Raw genomic sequence first — 12,264 nt, 5'->3', positions numbered from 1 at the left:
TTGCCAAGAGAATCAATGTGCGTATTGAGCATATTAAACATTCTAAGAGCAGAGATAGCTTCCTAAAACGTGTGAAGGAAAATGACCAGAAAAAGAAAGAAGCCAAAGAGAAAGGTACCTGGGTTCAACTAAAGCGCCAGCCTGCTCCACCCAGAGAAGCACACTTTGTGAGAACCAATGGAAAGGAGCCTGAGCTACTGGAACCTATTCCCTATGAATTCATGGCATGATGGGTGTTAAAAATAAACTAATCTGTGGTCTATAAAAAAAAAAAAAAGAACTCTGTCCCCACAAAGGCCGTGGAGTGCCTTCCACCGTGAAATCACTATGCAATGTCTGTAACCCCCTCAGTAGTATATGCTCAGCAACGTGAGAATCCAGGGGGCTCCAGAAGCTGAGCGTGTGTGGAGTGCATGGGTGCAGCTGGGCATGTGGGGTACGTGGGGTGCACATGTGCATGTGCCTCAGCTCTAGTAGGGAGGTTGGCCAGAAAGGACCTAAGTTTCATCTCCACCACAGTAAGTTTCTGCGAGTTGCTCAAACATGTGCGTGCATGCTGTTTGAAGCAGAGGCAGCAGGACCAGCAGTTAGCGTAATGGCTATGTCACTGAACTCCCCTGTAGCTGACTGTGGTTCGAGTCCTGGACCCGTGGCTTAAACTCACACTGGATGCGTGTGCGTGCGTGCCCAAGATCCCAAGAGGAGAATGGAGGAGAAGGGATTGCGGCATGGCCATCCCCCCTGGAGGGTGATTTCTCGCCTTCTATCTCTCTCAGTCTGTCTTTCTGGTGAGCACACGCACCCTATAGCAAAAACTTCTCAAAAAAAAAAAAAAAAAAAAAAAAACAGAGGCAGCAACAGAGCGAGGCCAGGTGGGTGCCCAGTGGGATGGCATTTCCACAGCCCGAGCATCCTGTGTATGGCATCACACAGTACCTGGTGAGCAACGCCACCTGGAGCTGAGAGAAGCTGCAAGCTGCTCCCTAGGAGACTGCCCTGCGGAGCACATCAAAGATAAAGGGTGACCTGATAGCTGGGTCTACAGGGCTGGCCCCACAGCCTCATGGGGAAGGGAGCTGAACCCCTCACAGCTGGCTGCATGGCTAAGTCCCAGCCCTAGCAGCTCAAAGAGTACACCAGGCAAGGGAATATGCATGCACAACATTCCAACAGGACAGGAAAATAGAGGTGAGGGGCTTGCAGTGTGACCACCCTACTGGGGAGCATTCTCCCTCTCCCTCTGGAGAGCATGCATGCCCTCCAGCAAGAAAAAAGAAAGAATAGAAATTTTGGGAATCATGTAGTTCTGGTTTTGGCTTTCTGCTGTACAAACAACATGAGTGTGTTTAAAAAGAGAGGCCTTACCTTTCAGAGATGTGTACTGAGACATTACTAGATAAAGTGGTATCTGGGTTTGCCTTAAAAGAATCCCCGAGGTGGAAAAAAGTGGGTAGAGGTAGAAACCAATCAAAAGCAAACAGGTGAGCACAGGTGATACACTACAATCTCTTACTTCAGTACTCCTTTGCAGCTTCTTGCACTAAGACACACTCACATGGTATCTCCAGAATAATGGTAGGTAACCAACAAACATGTCATAAGAACAAAGAAAAGCCTATTTACACATATGTGGTAAAGAAACCATACAATCATGTTAATTGTGGCATTATTCACTATTGCTAAGACATGGAACCATCTCAAAGAACAGATGAGTGGATTGGAAAAATGTGGCACATATACACTATGGAATACTACTCAGCAATCAAAACCAAGACTTTAGCATTAAATAGAAAGTAGATGTGGGGCCAGTAGGTGGCGTGGTGGTCAAGGTGCTGGACACTCCCACATGGCCAACCACAGTTTGAGTCTAGGTTTTGGTGGCTTGCTTTCTCTCCCCCACCCCACTCACTCTCCTGCTCACTCTCCCTCTCTTTCTCTCTCTGTGTCTCTCTCTGCTCAAATTTAAAGAACAAATGAACAAGTAAATAAAATTAAATAAATAATTCTTAAAAAAAAAAAAATAGATGAACATGGAAGATTTACTGCTAAGCAAAGTAAGCCAGACTATGAAAGAGAGAATCGTATGTCCCCACCCAATATATACTGAATGTCCCAACTATGGCAGAAACGGAAAGACTGGAAGATATAAAAGCATGGAGTACAATTGTGGATACTAGAGACAGTGTGGGAGGAGGGTGGGAAATGGGGTAGGGTGAGAGGAAGAGAATCAAGGGGAAAAAGAAAGACGCAAACATTTAAGAGACAGAGAATTAAAAAAAAAAAGCTGTTGATGTTAATGTGTATAATGATACCTTTAAGTGGATTAATATACAGTATATTCATGCTGGAAAAATTCATTTTACAAGCTGTAATGATATACAGTGGTTGGAGGCTAGCAGGAGGCATGGTGATTAAGGGTGCTGGACTCTCATATGGCCAACTGTAGTTCAAGTCCCGGACCTGTGGCTTGCCTTCTCACTTTCTCTCTCTGTCTCTCTCTTTCTCTGTCCCTCTCTAGTCTAATCAAAGTAAATAAAGTTTTAAAAAATTATTTTAAAAAATGATACACAGTGGTTGAATGTATAAAAAAATAAATAAAATAAACTAGGGGTGGAGAGAATATCATACGAGGGGCCAGCAGGTGGCCGAGCGGTTAAGGCGCTGTACTCCTAAATGGCTGATTGTGGTCTGAGTGCTGAACCCAGGAGCTTGAAATTCACACCAGATGCACATGCACACATGCCCAAAACTCCAAGAGGAGACTAGAGAAGAATGGACGGTGCATGGCCATCCCCCCTGGGGAGGGAGATTTCTCGCTTTCTGTATCTTGGTCTCTCCTGTGAGCGCACATGCCCTATAACAAAAAAATCTCAAAAAAAGAAAACCATACAAAATAACAGTCAATGAACTAAGTGGAATAGTTTTTTTCTCTTATTCCCAAGATTTTCTCAATGTACAGCTTTTTTTTTAACTTTTAAAAATAAGCTTAAACTACATTTCTTAATGATAAAGCTCATGAGCACTTGCTTAGTTCTCCGTTACTGAAGTTCCAGACTATCAGACCTTCGACCCTGACCGTCTCAGGACCTAACAGTACCAGGCCAGCAAGAACAAGCAAAGGCCAAAGTGCTGAGTGTGCCTCTCCAAGCTGCCACAGGAAAGAAGTAATGAATGCAATAACCAGAACTTTGGGGCAGGCGGGTTTGTCTGTGTTCTTAAACATGCCCACGCATCGCTGAAGTACACGAAACACATAAGACATCATCTCCAGAACAAACAATCCAAAGATAAGGCCTCTTCACAGACAACTAAACTTCTCTTATCCTTTTTCTGAAAACTATCATTTTCTGGCTTTTCTTTCCCTGCTATTTTCCCTTGGCCACTATTTCCTGATCCCTACCAATCACTATGGTTTGAAAGCGTGGATGAACGCAGGAGGTGAGAGAAACCGCAGGAGTGGCGCTGGCAGTTTTTCCCAAGACAGCTGGAAGAACATGACCTTAAAACAGCACCACTTTCTGCAGACAACAGCTTCTTTATTATGTGAGAGAATTAATACCTGAATGGTCCTTCAGTATTTTCTTTAAAGAATTATTTTACTTAGCTTTATTTTTTTTATATATATATATATTTTAGCCAGAAAGGAACAGGGGAAAAGGAACAGTGAGAAAGGGATAGTGAGAAAGCAAGCCGCCAGGTCCAGGACTTGAACTGCAGTCGGCCATGTGGGAGTCCACTTTCTTAACCACCACACCACCTACTGGTTCCTGAATGGCATTTTAAATTTTAAAAAATGTCTTCTCTCTTAAAGTGCTGATTCAGCACTACTTCTGTCACATAATTAGAATTAATGTTGCCTATATTACTTTGTCAAGAAATGTTAGTACTGAGATTTGAACAGACAGACCTAAAGTCTGCTTACATATATGCACATTTTCTACCTTTTCACAGGTTCAGAGAACAATATAAGCGGAATCTCCAAGAATGGCTTCCACCCACTGGAATGAAACTACGACCTCTGTTTATCAGTACCTAGGTTTTCAAGTTCAAAAAATTTACCCCTTCCATGATAACTGGAACACAGCCTGCTTTGTCATCCTGCTTTTGTTCATATTTACAGTGCTCTCTTTAGTGGCGCTGGCTTTCCTCTATGAAGTGCTAGACTGCTGCTGCTGTGTGAAGAACAAAACTGTGCAAGACTGGAAAAGCCAGCCGAACCCTCTGCGAAGCGTGATGGCCAGCATCCGGAAGCGGGAGACCGAGGTGGTCTAGTGCTTGCAAAAGTCAGGCAAAATCTCTGAGAGCACCCTTCGACTTCTTCTGAGACAAAAGAAAATTTTCTGAGGCCAACTGTTATTACAAAACTGATTCTGACTGAATGATTCAAAGATTCTTAGTGGAAGGAAAAAACAAGTTGAATATGCACTGTGTGTGTGTGTGTGTGTGTGTGTGTGTATGTTAATCTCTTTCATTAAACAGTCAGTAAAACTTCACAAATGTGAATTTACCAATCTATTTAATATGACACTTTAAAAACTGGATAAAAGATTCCTAGAATTCCATACTGAACAAAAAGGTCAACTGGAAAACACAATTAATGATGCTAAAATAATTTACAGCTAAATGATTCAGGTACACTAAAAACCATTTTGCTAACACAAATGCTATTTAAAAGGTGTTTCTTTCTTTCTTTCTATTTCTTATATTAGTGGTAAAGATTTTTGCCATACAGTGCATGCACTAGAGAGAGGAGAGAGTGAGAAAGAAAGTGAGAAATCCCCCTGGGGGGATGGCCACATCACAATCTCTTCTCCTCTATTCTCCCCATTTTGGGTACACATGCACATAAATCAGGTGTGTTTTTCAAGCCACTGGGTCTGAGATTCAACTGTGGAGTTGGCCATGTGAGATCTACTACCTTAACCCCCTGCTGGTCCTAAAATGTGCTTCCAATTCCAAAGTAAGAAGTTTACACTTCGGGCGCGTGTGCGTGTGTGCCCAAGATCCCGAAAGGAGAATGGAGGAGAAGGGACTGCGGTGTGGCCATCCCCCCTGGGGGGTGATTTCCTGCTTTCTGTCTCTCTGTCTGTCTCTGTCTGGCGAGTGCACGCGCCCTATAGCAAAAACCTCTCCAAAAAAAAAAAAGAAGTTTACACTTACACAGTCTCTATTTTATTAAAATGTAATATTTTTCAATCTCCTGGAACAACTTCTCTGCGTACTTTAATGACTTAAGTTTTGTTTTGGAGAGGTTTTTGCTATAGGGTGCATGTACTCTCCAGAAAGACAGAGAGAGACAGAGACAGAAAGCGAGAAATCACCCCTCGGAGGCGATGGCCATGCCGCAATCCCTTCTCCTCCAATCTCCTCTCAGGATCTTGGGCATGCATGCACACGCACCCAGCGTTAGTTTAAGCCACCAGGTCCGGGATTTAAACTGTGGTCAACTACATGGGAGTCCAGCGACGTAGCCATTACACCAACTGCTGGTCCCATGACTTAAGTTTTATGTGAGATTAGTATGACAACGTCACAAGTATACCTGCATAAAATTCACGAAATTGACCTACTATTTGGTGAGAAATATGCCCAGGAAACTCGGACTATTTTCAGATGGAAACTTACTACCCCGAGCTGCCCTGGAGTGTGTTTAGCCATTCTGCCTCTCACACTCGCACTCTCAGATCAGGTACCCAGAGCAGGAGAGGCAGCAGAAGGCTGCAAAGGCCAGGACTGCTCAACGCCTGCTGAGAAGCAGGACGAGGTCTTCCTCGGGAATCCCAGAGCTTTCCAGGTGTCTTCTGCGACCTTCCTGCTGTGTGCATTGCCACGCACAACACAACGTTCACTTGGAGCTGTGGCACTGCCACGGCACTGCCCAGGCCAGAAATGCCACTCCCGTGACAGGAAATAGCTCGGGTTACAAAGATGCTTATAATAGCATTACCCAAAGTAACAAAAATTTGGGGACCAGCCCATGGCTGATGTTGTTAAAGGAAATGGATCTCACATGACCAACTGTGGTTCGAATTCCAGACCCAGGAACTTGAAAAACACACCAGGCACATGTGCACACGTGTCTCAAATCACGACAGAGAGAGTTGAAGAAGGGATTGCCGCATGATCATGTCCCACTGGGAAGTGCTTTCTTTCTCTCCTTCCCTTTGTCTCTGTCTTACTATCTCCTTCTGGTGAGTACCCGGACCCTCTGGCAATTTAAAAATCAAGAATTCGGAAATAACTGAATCTGTAACTAAGTATGACCCATCAACTTAACACTGACATACAAACACCAAAAATGATGGCAAAACAGAAAAACATTGCTAGGTCAAGTGAAAGATACATTCAGAATATAAAACTTTTAATACCATTATGACTGATGTTATAAATTTACATGCATAAGTATAAGACTTGACAACAAACAGAAAGATAGGCTGGTTGAAAAGGCAAGAGGGCTGTGGGGAAAGAATACTAGTACTTCTAGAATGCAGAATGCTTCTTCTCATCTCCATGACTTACGGAACGGTTCTTATGTAATAAATTAGCAGGTGGTGGAGGGAGAGGAGCAGAAGTCTGTGACTTTTGGGACCAGCAGATAGCATAATGGTTATGCCTCTGGATCCCACAGAGTTGACCGTACCAGACCCAGCAGCTTAAAACTCATGCTGGGCACGTGTGTGTGTGTGTGTGTTTGTGTGTGTGTGTGTGTATCCAAGAGGAGAATGGGTTTCACTAGTAAATTCTACCAAACATTTAGAGAAATAAAAACAACCCTTCACAAACTCTTTCACAAAACAGAGGAACAGGGAACCCTGCACAAATCATTCAAGGTCAGAACCACGCTGATAAACAAAACTGCAGATCACGTCCTCCTTATAAAAACCCTGGAGAGGCCCAGACATGGCAGGTCATGCTAACAGATGCTGCTCCTTCCGGGCGCAGGCCACACGGGAGGTCATTTGGTTTCTGGCCAGCCTGCGGTATGCTGATGAAGGCACTAGACCCCACACAACCTACTATGCAGTTCCAGTCCCAGACCCAGTGGCTTAAAACACATACAGTGATAGTGTGGGACCAGCAGATGGCGTAATGGTTATGTTGCCCGATTCCCACATAGTCAACAGGGGTTCCAGTCCCGGATCTGGTGGCTTAAAACTCACACCGGGGGACTAAAACTAAAGATTTTCTGCTGAGACTTCACCTTCCAGACCCTTGATTTTTTTTTTTTTTTTTTTTTAATTCATTCATGCTGGTGTATAGCCTTGGCGGGGGTGAGTTGACTCGTTGGAGGCAACATTGGAAAAGAAGAAGACTAAGGCCTCGGTGTCTTTTTTATGTACATCTTTAGTCGGACATTTTTAGAGATTGTTTTTTGAGGAGTGATAATTGCTAGGAATTACTGTGATTTTTTTTCTTGAAAATGTGATATATGTAAGTAAATGGGTGAGGGGCTATGTGTTTTAATTATTAGTTTAATAGGGATTATAGATTTTATTTAGGGTTGGATTAAGGGTGGGTCTATTGAGGTTTTGTAATTGTTTGATGTAGGTGGGTCTTTATGGAATGTAGGTTTGGGAAAGCAGTTTTAGTAAGTAGAGATAATTAGTTGATGTGGCATGGCAGTCATTTTGTAATTATTAAGCACGATGCTGAGAAAAGAAAATTTTAAGTGTAGATGTTAGTTTTTATGGATTTTAATAAGGAATGATATTTATATAGTTTTGTAGGGATTTAAAACTTAATTTAAGGAATTTTAATATATTTATTTATTTTACTTGGTGAGGGCAGGGGTGCCTTGGGCTAGTTTTGGCCTAATTTGATTTTATGTAAAGAAAAGATCATTTTTAAGCTTATGTTTAATGTATTTTGAAGGGCCTTTTAAAGGTTAAGATTATTTTCATTTAGATAGAACTTTAGCACACTTTTTATTGTGACTATAGAGATAAAGTATTGTAATTAATAGTAGGTGATTAGGGCTGAGGGGAGTGGTTGGGAGACTTTGGGAAAATTTTATTACATATTTAGGATGTATAAGAGAGTTATATAATTTTTTAATAGTAGTATATTAGGGAGTTAGAGGGGGTGTCGCTTTTTAGTAAGGCTACTATAGTTTTTGGAATAAATAGTAAGCGGCCTTGCCAATATGTTAATTTGACTTAAGTTTTATTTTTAGGTTGGGGGGATACACAGCAGCAGCCTTGCCAATGTGCTGGCCTGACCTAAGAGGTAAAGGTTAAAAGTTTAAAACAGATTTTAGAGCCCTATTGGGTCGGACTCCTCTACATTCATTCATTTATTTTAATTTGACCAGAGAGACAGAGAGGGAAAGTGAGAAAGCAAGCCACCAGGACCAGAACTCAAACCGTGATTGGCCATGTGAGAGTTTCCAGCACCTTAACTACCATGCCACCTGCTGGTCCCCAGACTCTTGCTTTTATAAGGGAAAAAAAATTTTTTTTGGTCTTTTTTTTCTTCCTGTTTTCTTTTCCTTTTCTTTTACCTCATCACTTTGCTGCTCAGCCTCCATGCACTGAGGTCTAAGTGAACCGTAGCCAAGTATCCAAATACTATTAGGGTCAACATATTTCTCAATTCCCACTGAATCTGCTGCACAAGGGGAGAAAAATGGAATGGAAGAGAGACTGCAGATCATCTCCTTCTGCAAGCCTCTGAACACTCAGATTGAACTTCAAGAAATTAGGAAGAAATGTATAACCCACCAGATGACCAGAAATCTCCACAGGAACAAAAGAAATATGAGAAGCCAAGAAAATATCTTTCCTCCATTATAAAAGAATAATTTCTCTTCATCCACAGATAGTACAATGAAACTCACAGAAATGTCTAATGAAGAATTTAGAATATTCATAGTGACAAAGCTAACAGAAATGCAAGAGAAGACAGACAATGAACTCTAGAAAATCCAGGAGAAAAGAACCAACAAGTTCCAGGTGAGGAAGTTCTTGCACGATCTGAAAGAGAAATTACACCCCATAAAAAATAATCAACTGGAACTGTTAGAGATGAAGGCTATGAAACGGGAAATCAGAAACTCCCTTGAAAAGATTAAAAGCAAACTACATCATACAAAAGATAGAATCTCAGATGTAGAAGACAGAATCGCTGGCCTAGAAAAATCCACCACAAAGACTGAGAAAATAACAACAAAAATTGAGAATAATATACAAGAAATACTAGATATCATTAAATGTCCAAACATCTGAATAATCAGTACCCCAAAAGGTGAAGAGTCTAATAAGGGCATTGATAATCTATTCCATGAAATCCTGGAAGAACATTTTTCAAATCTAGAGAGGCATTCAAAGATCCAGAACCAAGAAATACAAAGGAGCCCAAAGAGAATCAACCCAAGAAGATCTTCTCTAAGACACATTATAGCCAGATTGACCAAAACCACAGACAAAGACAAGGTACTCAGACTGGAAAGAGAAATGTCAGGTTACCAAAAACAAAAACAAAAACCCAAAAAAACAAAACAAAAAAATGGGACCAGCAGTTAGCATAATAGCTATGTCGCTGGACTCCCATGTAGTCGACCATGGTTCGCGTCCGGACCTGGTGGCTTAAAACTCATGCTGGGCGCATGTGCGTGCGTGCCCAAGATCCCGAGAGAATGGAGAAGGGATTGTGGCGTGCATGTCCCAAATTCTGAGAGGATAATGAAGAGGCAACTGTGGTGTGACCACACCCGGGAGGGTGATTTCTTGCTGTCTCTCCCTGTCTCTCCGGCGAGCACATGTGCCCTAGAGCAAACATCTAAGAAAAAAAGAAAATACAGTGTGCATGTGGGCGTGCCCAAAATGTCAAGAAGAGGATGTAGAGACGGGACCAGCAGTTAGCGTAATGGCTATGTCGCTGGACTCCCACGTAGTCGACCACGGTTTGCGTCCCAAACCCGGTGGCTTAAAACTCACGCTGGGCGTGCGTGCACGTGTGCCCAAGATCCCGAGAGGAAAATGGAGAAGGGATTGCAGCATGGCCATCCCCCCTGGGGGGTGATTTCTCGCTTTCTGTCTGTCTGTCTGGCGAGTGCATGCGCCCTATAGCAAAAACCCCTAAAAAAAAAAAAAGAAAAGAAAAAAGAGGATGGAGGGAAAGTGACTGCAGAGTGGCCATCTCCCTGGGTACTTTCCCATTTACTTTCTCTCTTTTGCTCTCTCTCCCCTGCAAGTGCAAGCACCCCCATTTTTTAAAATGGGGCCAGCAGGAAGTGTGATGGATAAAGTGATGGACTCCCACATGGCCTATTCGCGGTTCAAGTCCCAGACCTGGCAGCTTGAAACTCATGCCAGCAGCATGTGCCTGAGTGCCCAAAATCTCAAGAAAAGAAAGGACTGTGGTGTGGCCACCCCCCCAGGGGGTGATTTCTCACTTTTTGTCTGAGTGCACTTGCCCTATAACAAAAATCTCTCCCAAAAAAAGACTGAGGGCCAGCAGGTGGTGTGTCAGTTAGGACGCTGGACTTCCACAAGGCTGAACACAGCTGAGCAGCTTGTGTGTGTGTGTGTGTCCACCCCAAATCCCAAGAGAACGGGAAGAGAAAGGATTGTGGCATGGCCGTCCCCCCAAGGAGTGATCTCTCACTTTCCTTCTCTCTATCCCTGTCTCTCCCCAGAGAATAAACACACCCTATGGTGAAAACCAAAAAAAAATAGAAGACTGCTTTTCCCTAAGATCAGGGACAAGGCAGAGGTCCATATTCTCACTAACTGTGTCCACCATCACAGCAGCCAGGGCAGAGAGGCAAGAAAAAACAAGCAAAAGACATCTATCTATATATATATGTATTTTTTTTTTTTCCAATTTGCCAGAACGTACATGCACTCCCAGGGCAGCAATACCCCCTTCTCCCTTTCTCTATCCCACTGGGATCTTGGGCACATATGTACATTTTCCCAATGTGTTTCTTATTTTAAAGAAACTATTAATTTATTTAACTTTATTTATTTATTTTAATTTGACCAGAGAGGAACAGAGAGAGAGAGAGAGAGGAAAAGTGGAAAAGCAAGCCACCAGGTCCAGGACATGAACTGCAGTCAGCCATGTAGAAGTCCAGTACCCTTAACAAAGGGATCTTGAGCACATATAAACACACGCCCAGCTTGAGTTTAAGCCGCTGGATCCGGGACTCGAACCACAGTCGACTACATGGGAGTCTAGTGACATAGCCATTACGTCAACTGCTGGTCCTCCCCCTCAGTGTCATTGCATTCAGGATTTGAACCACATGGTAGTCCATGTAGGATCCAGCAGCCTTAACCACCTGGCCATGGCCCCTCTTAGGGGAAACCTTACAAAGTTATTTTTTAAGAGGTCAACTTAAATTTTAACTATAAGACTCGAGTTTGAATTCTATTTTCATCCTATCCCTTACATTTAACAAAGTGCCTAACAATCAATACAAATGTTAAACCAAAAAACGAACATGCCACAACTAAACAGTTTTCTGAAAATAAAAATTAAAGTGTCCTAAGCAGTTTTACTCACCAGAATTTTGCTTAGTGCTTGATGATCCTCCATGTTCTACCTTTGCTTTCTTCTTTTTTGAGGATGATGCTGATGACTCAGACACTGAACGTTTTTCTACTACTGGAGTGGAAAGCGCTCGTTTTTTGAACAGCTCCCGTTCTCTCAACAGGCTTGGATCCATACTGCTGCAAAGAAAAATGTAAGTATCTTTGACAAAGATTCAAGTCACTCAAACCTATACACTACATCCATAGATCTCAATAACTTATACTTTCCAAAGAGAATTACCTTTTACTGTTTGTTCTTTACTCTTATATTTATACACTCCTCTTTACTCAGAAAATATTTAATGTGCCAAGCACGGTGCCAGGCACTCACAGAGAAAATTAAAATTACTCTCTGAAGTTCTGGAACTGTGCTGTCCCACATAGTGGCTACTTTTGGTGCCTACTGAGCATCTGAAATGTAGCTAGTAAGAACTGAGATGCACTGAGTGTAAAGTATACACCAGATTCCAAAGACTCATTACAAAGAAAAGAATTTTATGTACTAAGGAGATATTTTATTTTGATTCTATGTTGAAATGATAACATTTTGGAAACATTCGGCTTAATAAAATTTAACTTTACCAAAAGTTTGTTTGTTTGTTTTTTTTTTGGAGAGGTTTTCGCTACAGGGTGTGTGTGCTCGCCAGAAAGACAGAGAGAGATAGACAGAGAGAAAGAAAGCAAGAAATCACCCCCAGGGGGGATGGCCACGCCACAATCCCTTCTC

The 12,264-nt window shown here is 42.4% G+C and overlaps 2 protein-coding genes across 2 annotated transcripts in view; one reads left to right on the top strand and one right to left on the bottom strand.

The window, feature by feature from the left end:
- Positions 1-4,582, top strand: part of SMIM18 (small integral membrane protein 18) — a 9,046-nt gene extending 4,464 nt beyond the window's left edge. Inside the window, exon 2 of the mRNA XM_006167186.3 lies at positions 3,952-4,582. Within this exon, the coding sequence (XP_006167248.1) occupies positions 3,985-4,272 (288 nt within the window). The 5' untranslated portion in view covers positions 3,952-3,984 and the 3' untranslated portion in view covers positions 4,273-4,582. The remainder of the gene's footprint in view (positions 1-3,951) is intronic.
- GTF2E2 (general transcription factor IIE subunit 2) overlaps positions 1-11,679 on the bottom strand; it is a 55,448-nt gene extending 43,769 nt beyond the window's left edge. Inside the window, exon 1 of the mRNA XM_006167187.3 lies at positions 11,509-11,679. Within this exon, the coding sequence (XP_006167249.1) occupies positions 11,509-11,671 (163 nt within the window). The 5' untranslated portion in view covers positions 11,672-11,679. The remainder of the gene's footprint in view (positions 1-11,508) is intronic.
- Between the last annotated feature and the right edge of the window lie 585 nt (positions 11,680-12,264).

This window comes from Tupaia chinensis, unplaced genomic scaffold, assembly GCF_000334495.1.
Source record: "Tupaia chinensis unplaced genomic scaffold, TupChi_1.0 Scaffold144602_1, whole genome shotgun sequence".
In the NCBI taxonomy this organism is placed as follows: Eukaryota; Metazoa; Chordata; class Mammalia; order Scandentia; family Tupaiidae; genus Tupaia; species Tupaia belangeri.
This window is presented reverse-complemented; position numbering and strand designations above follow the sequence as displayed.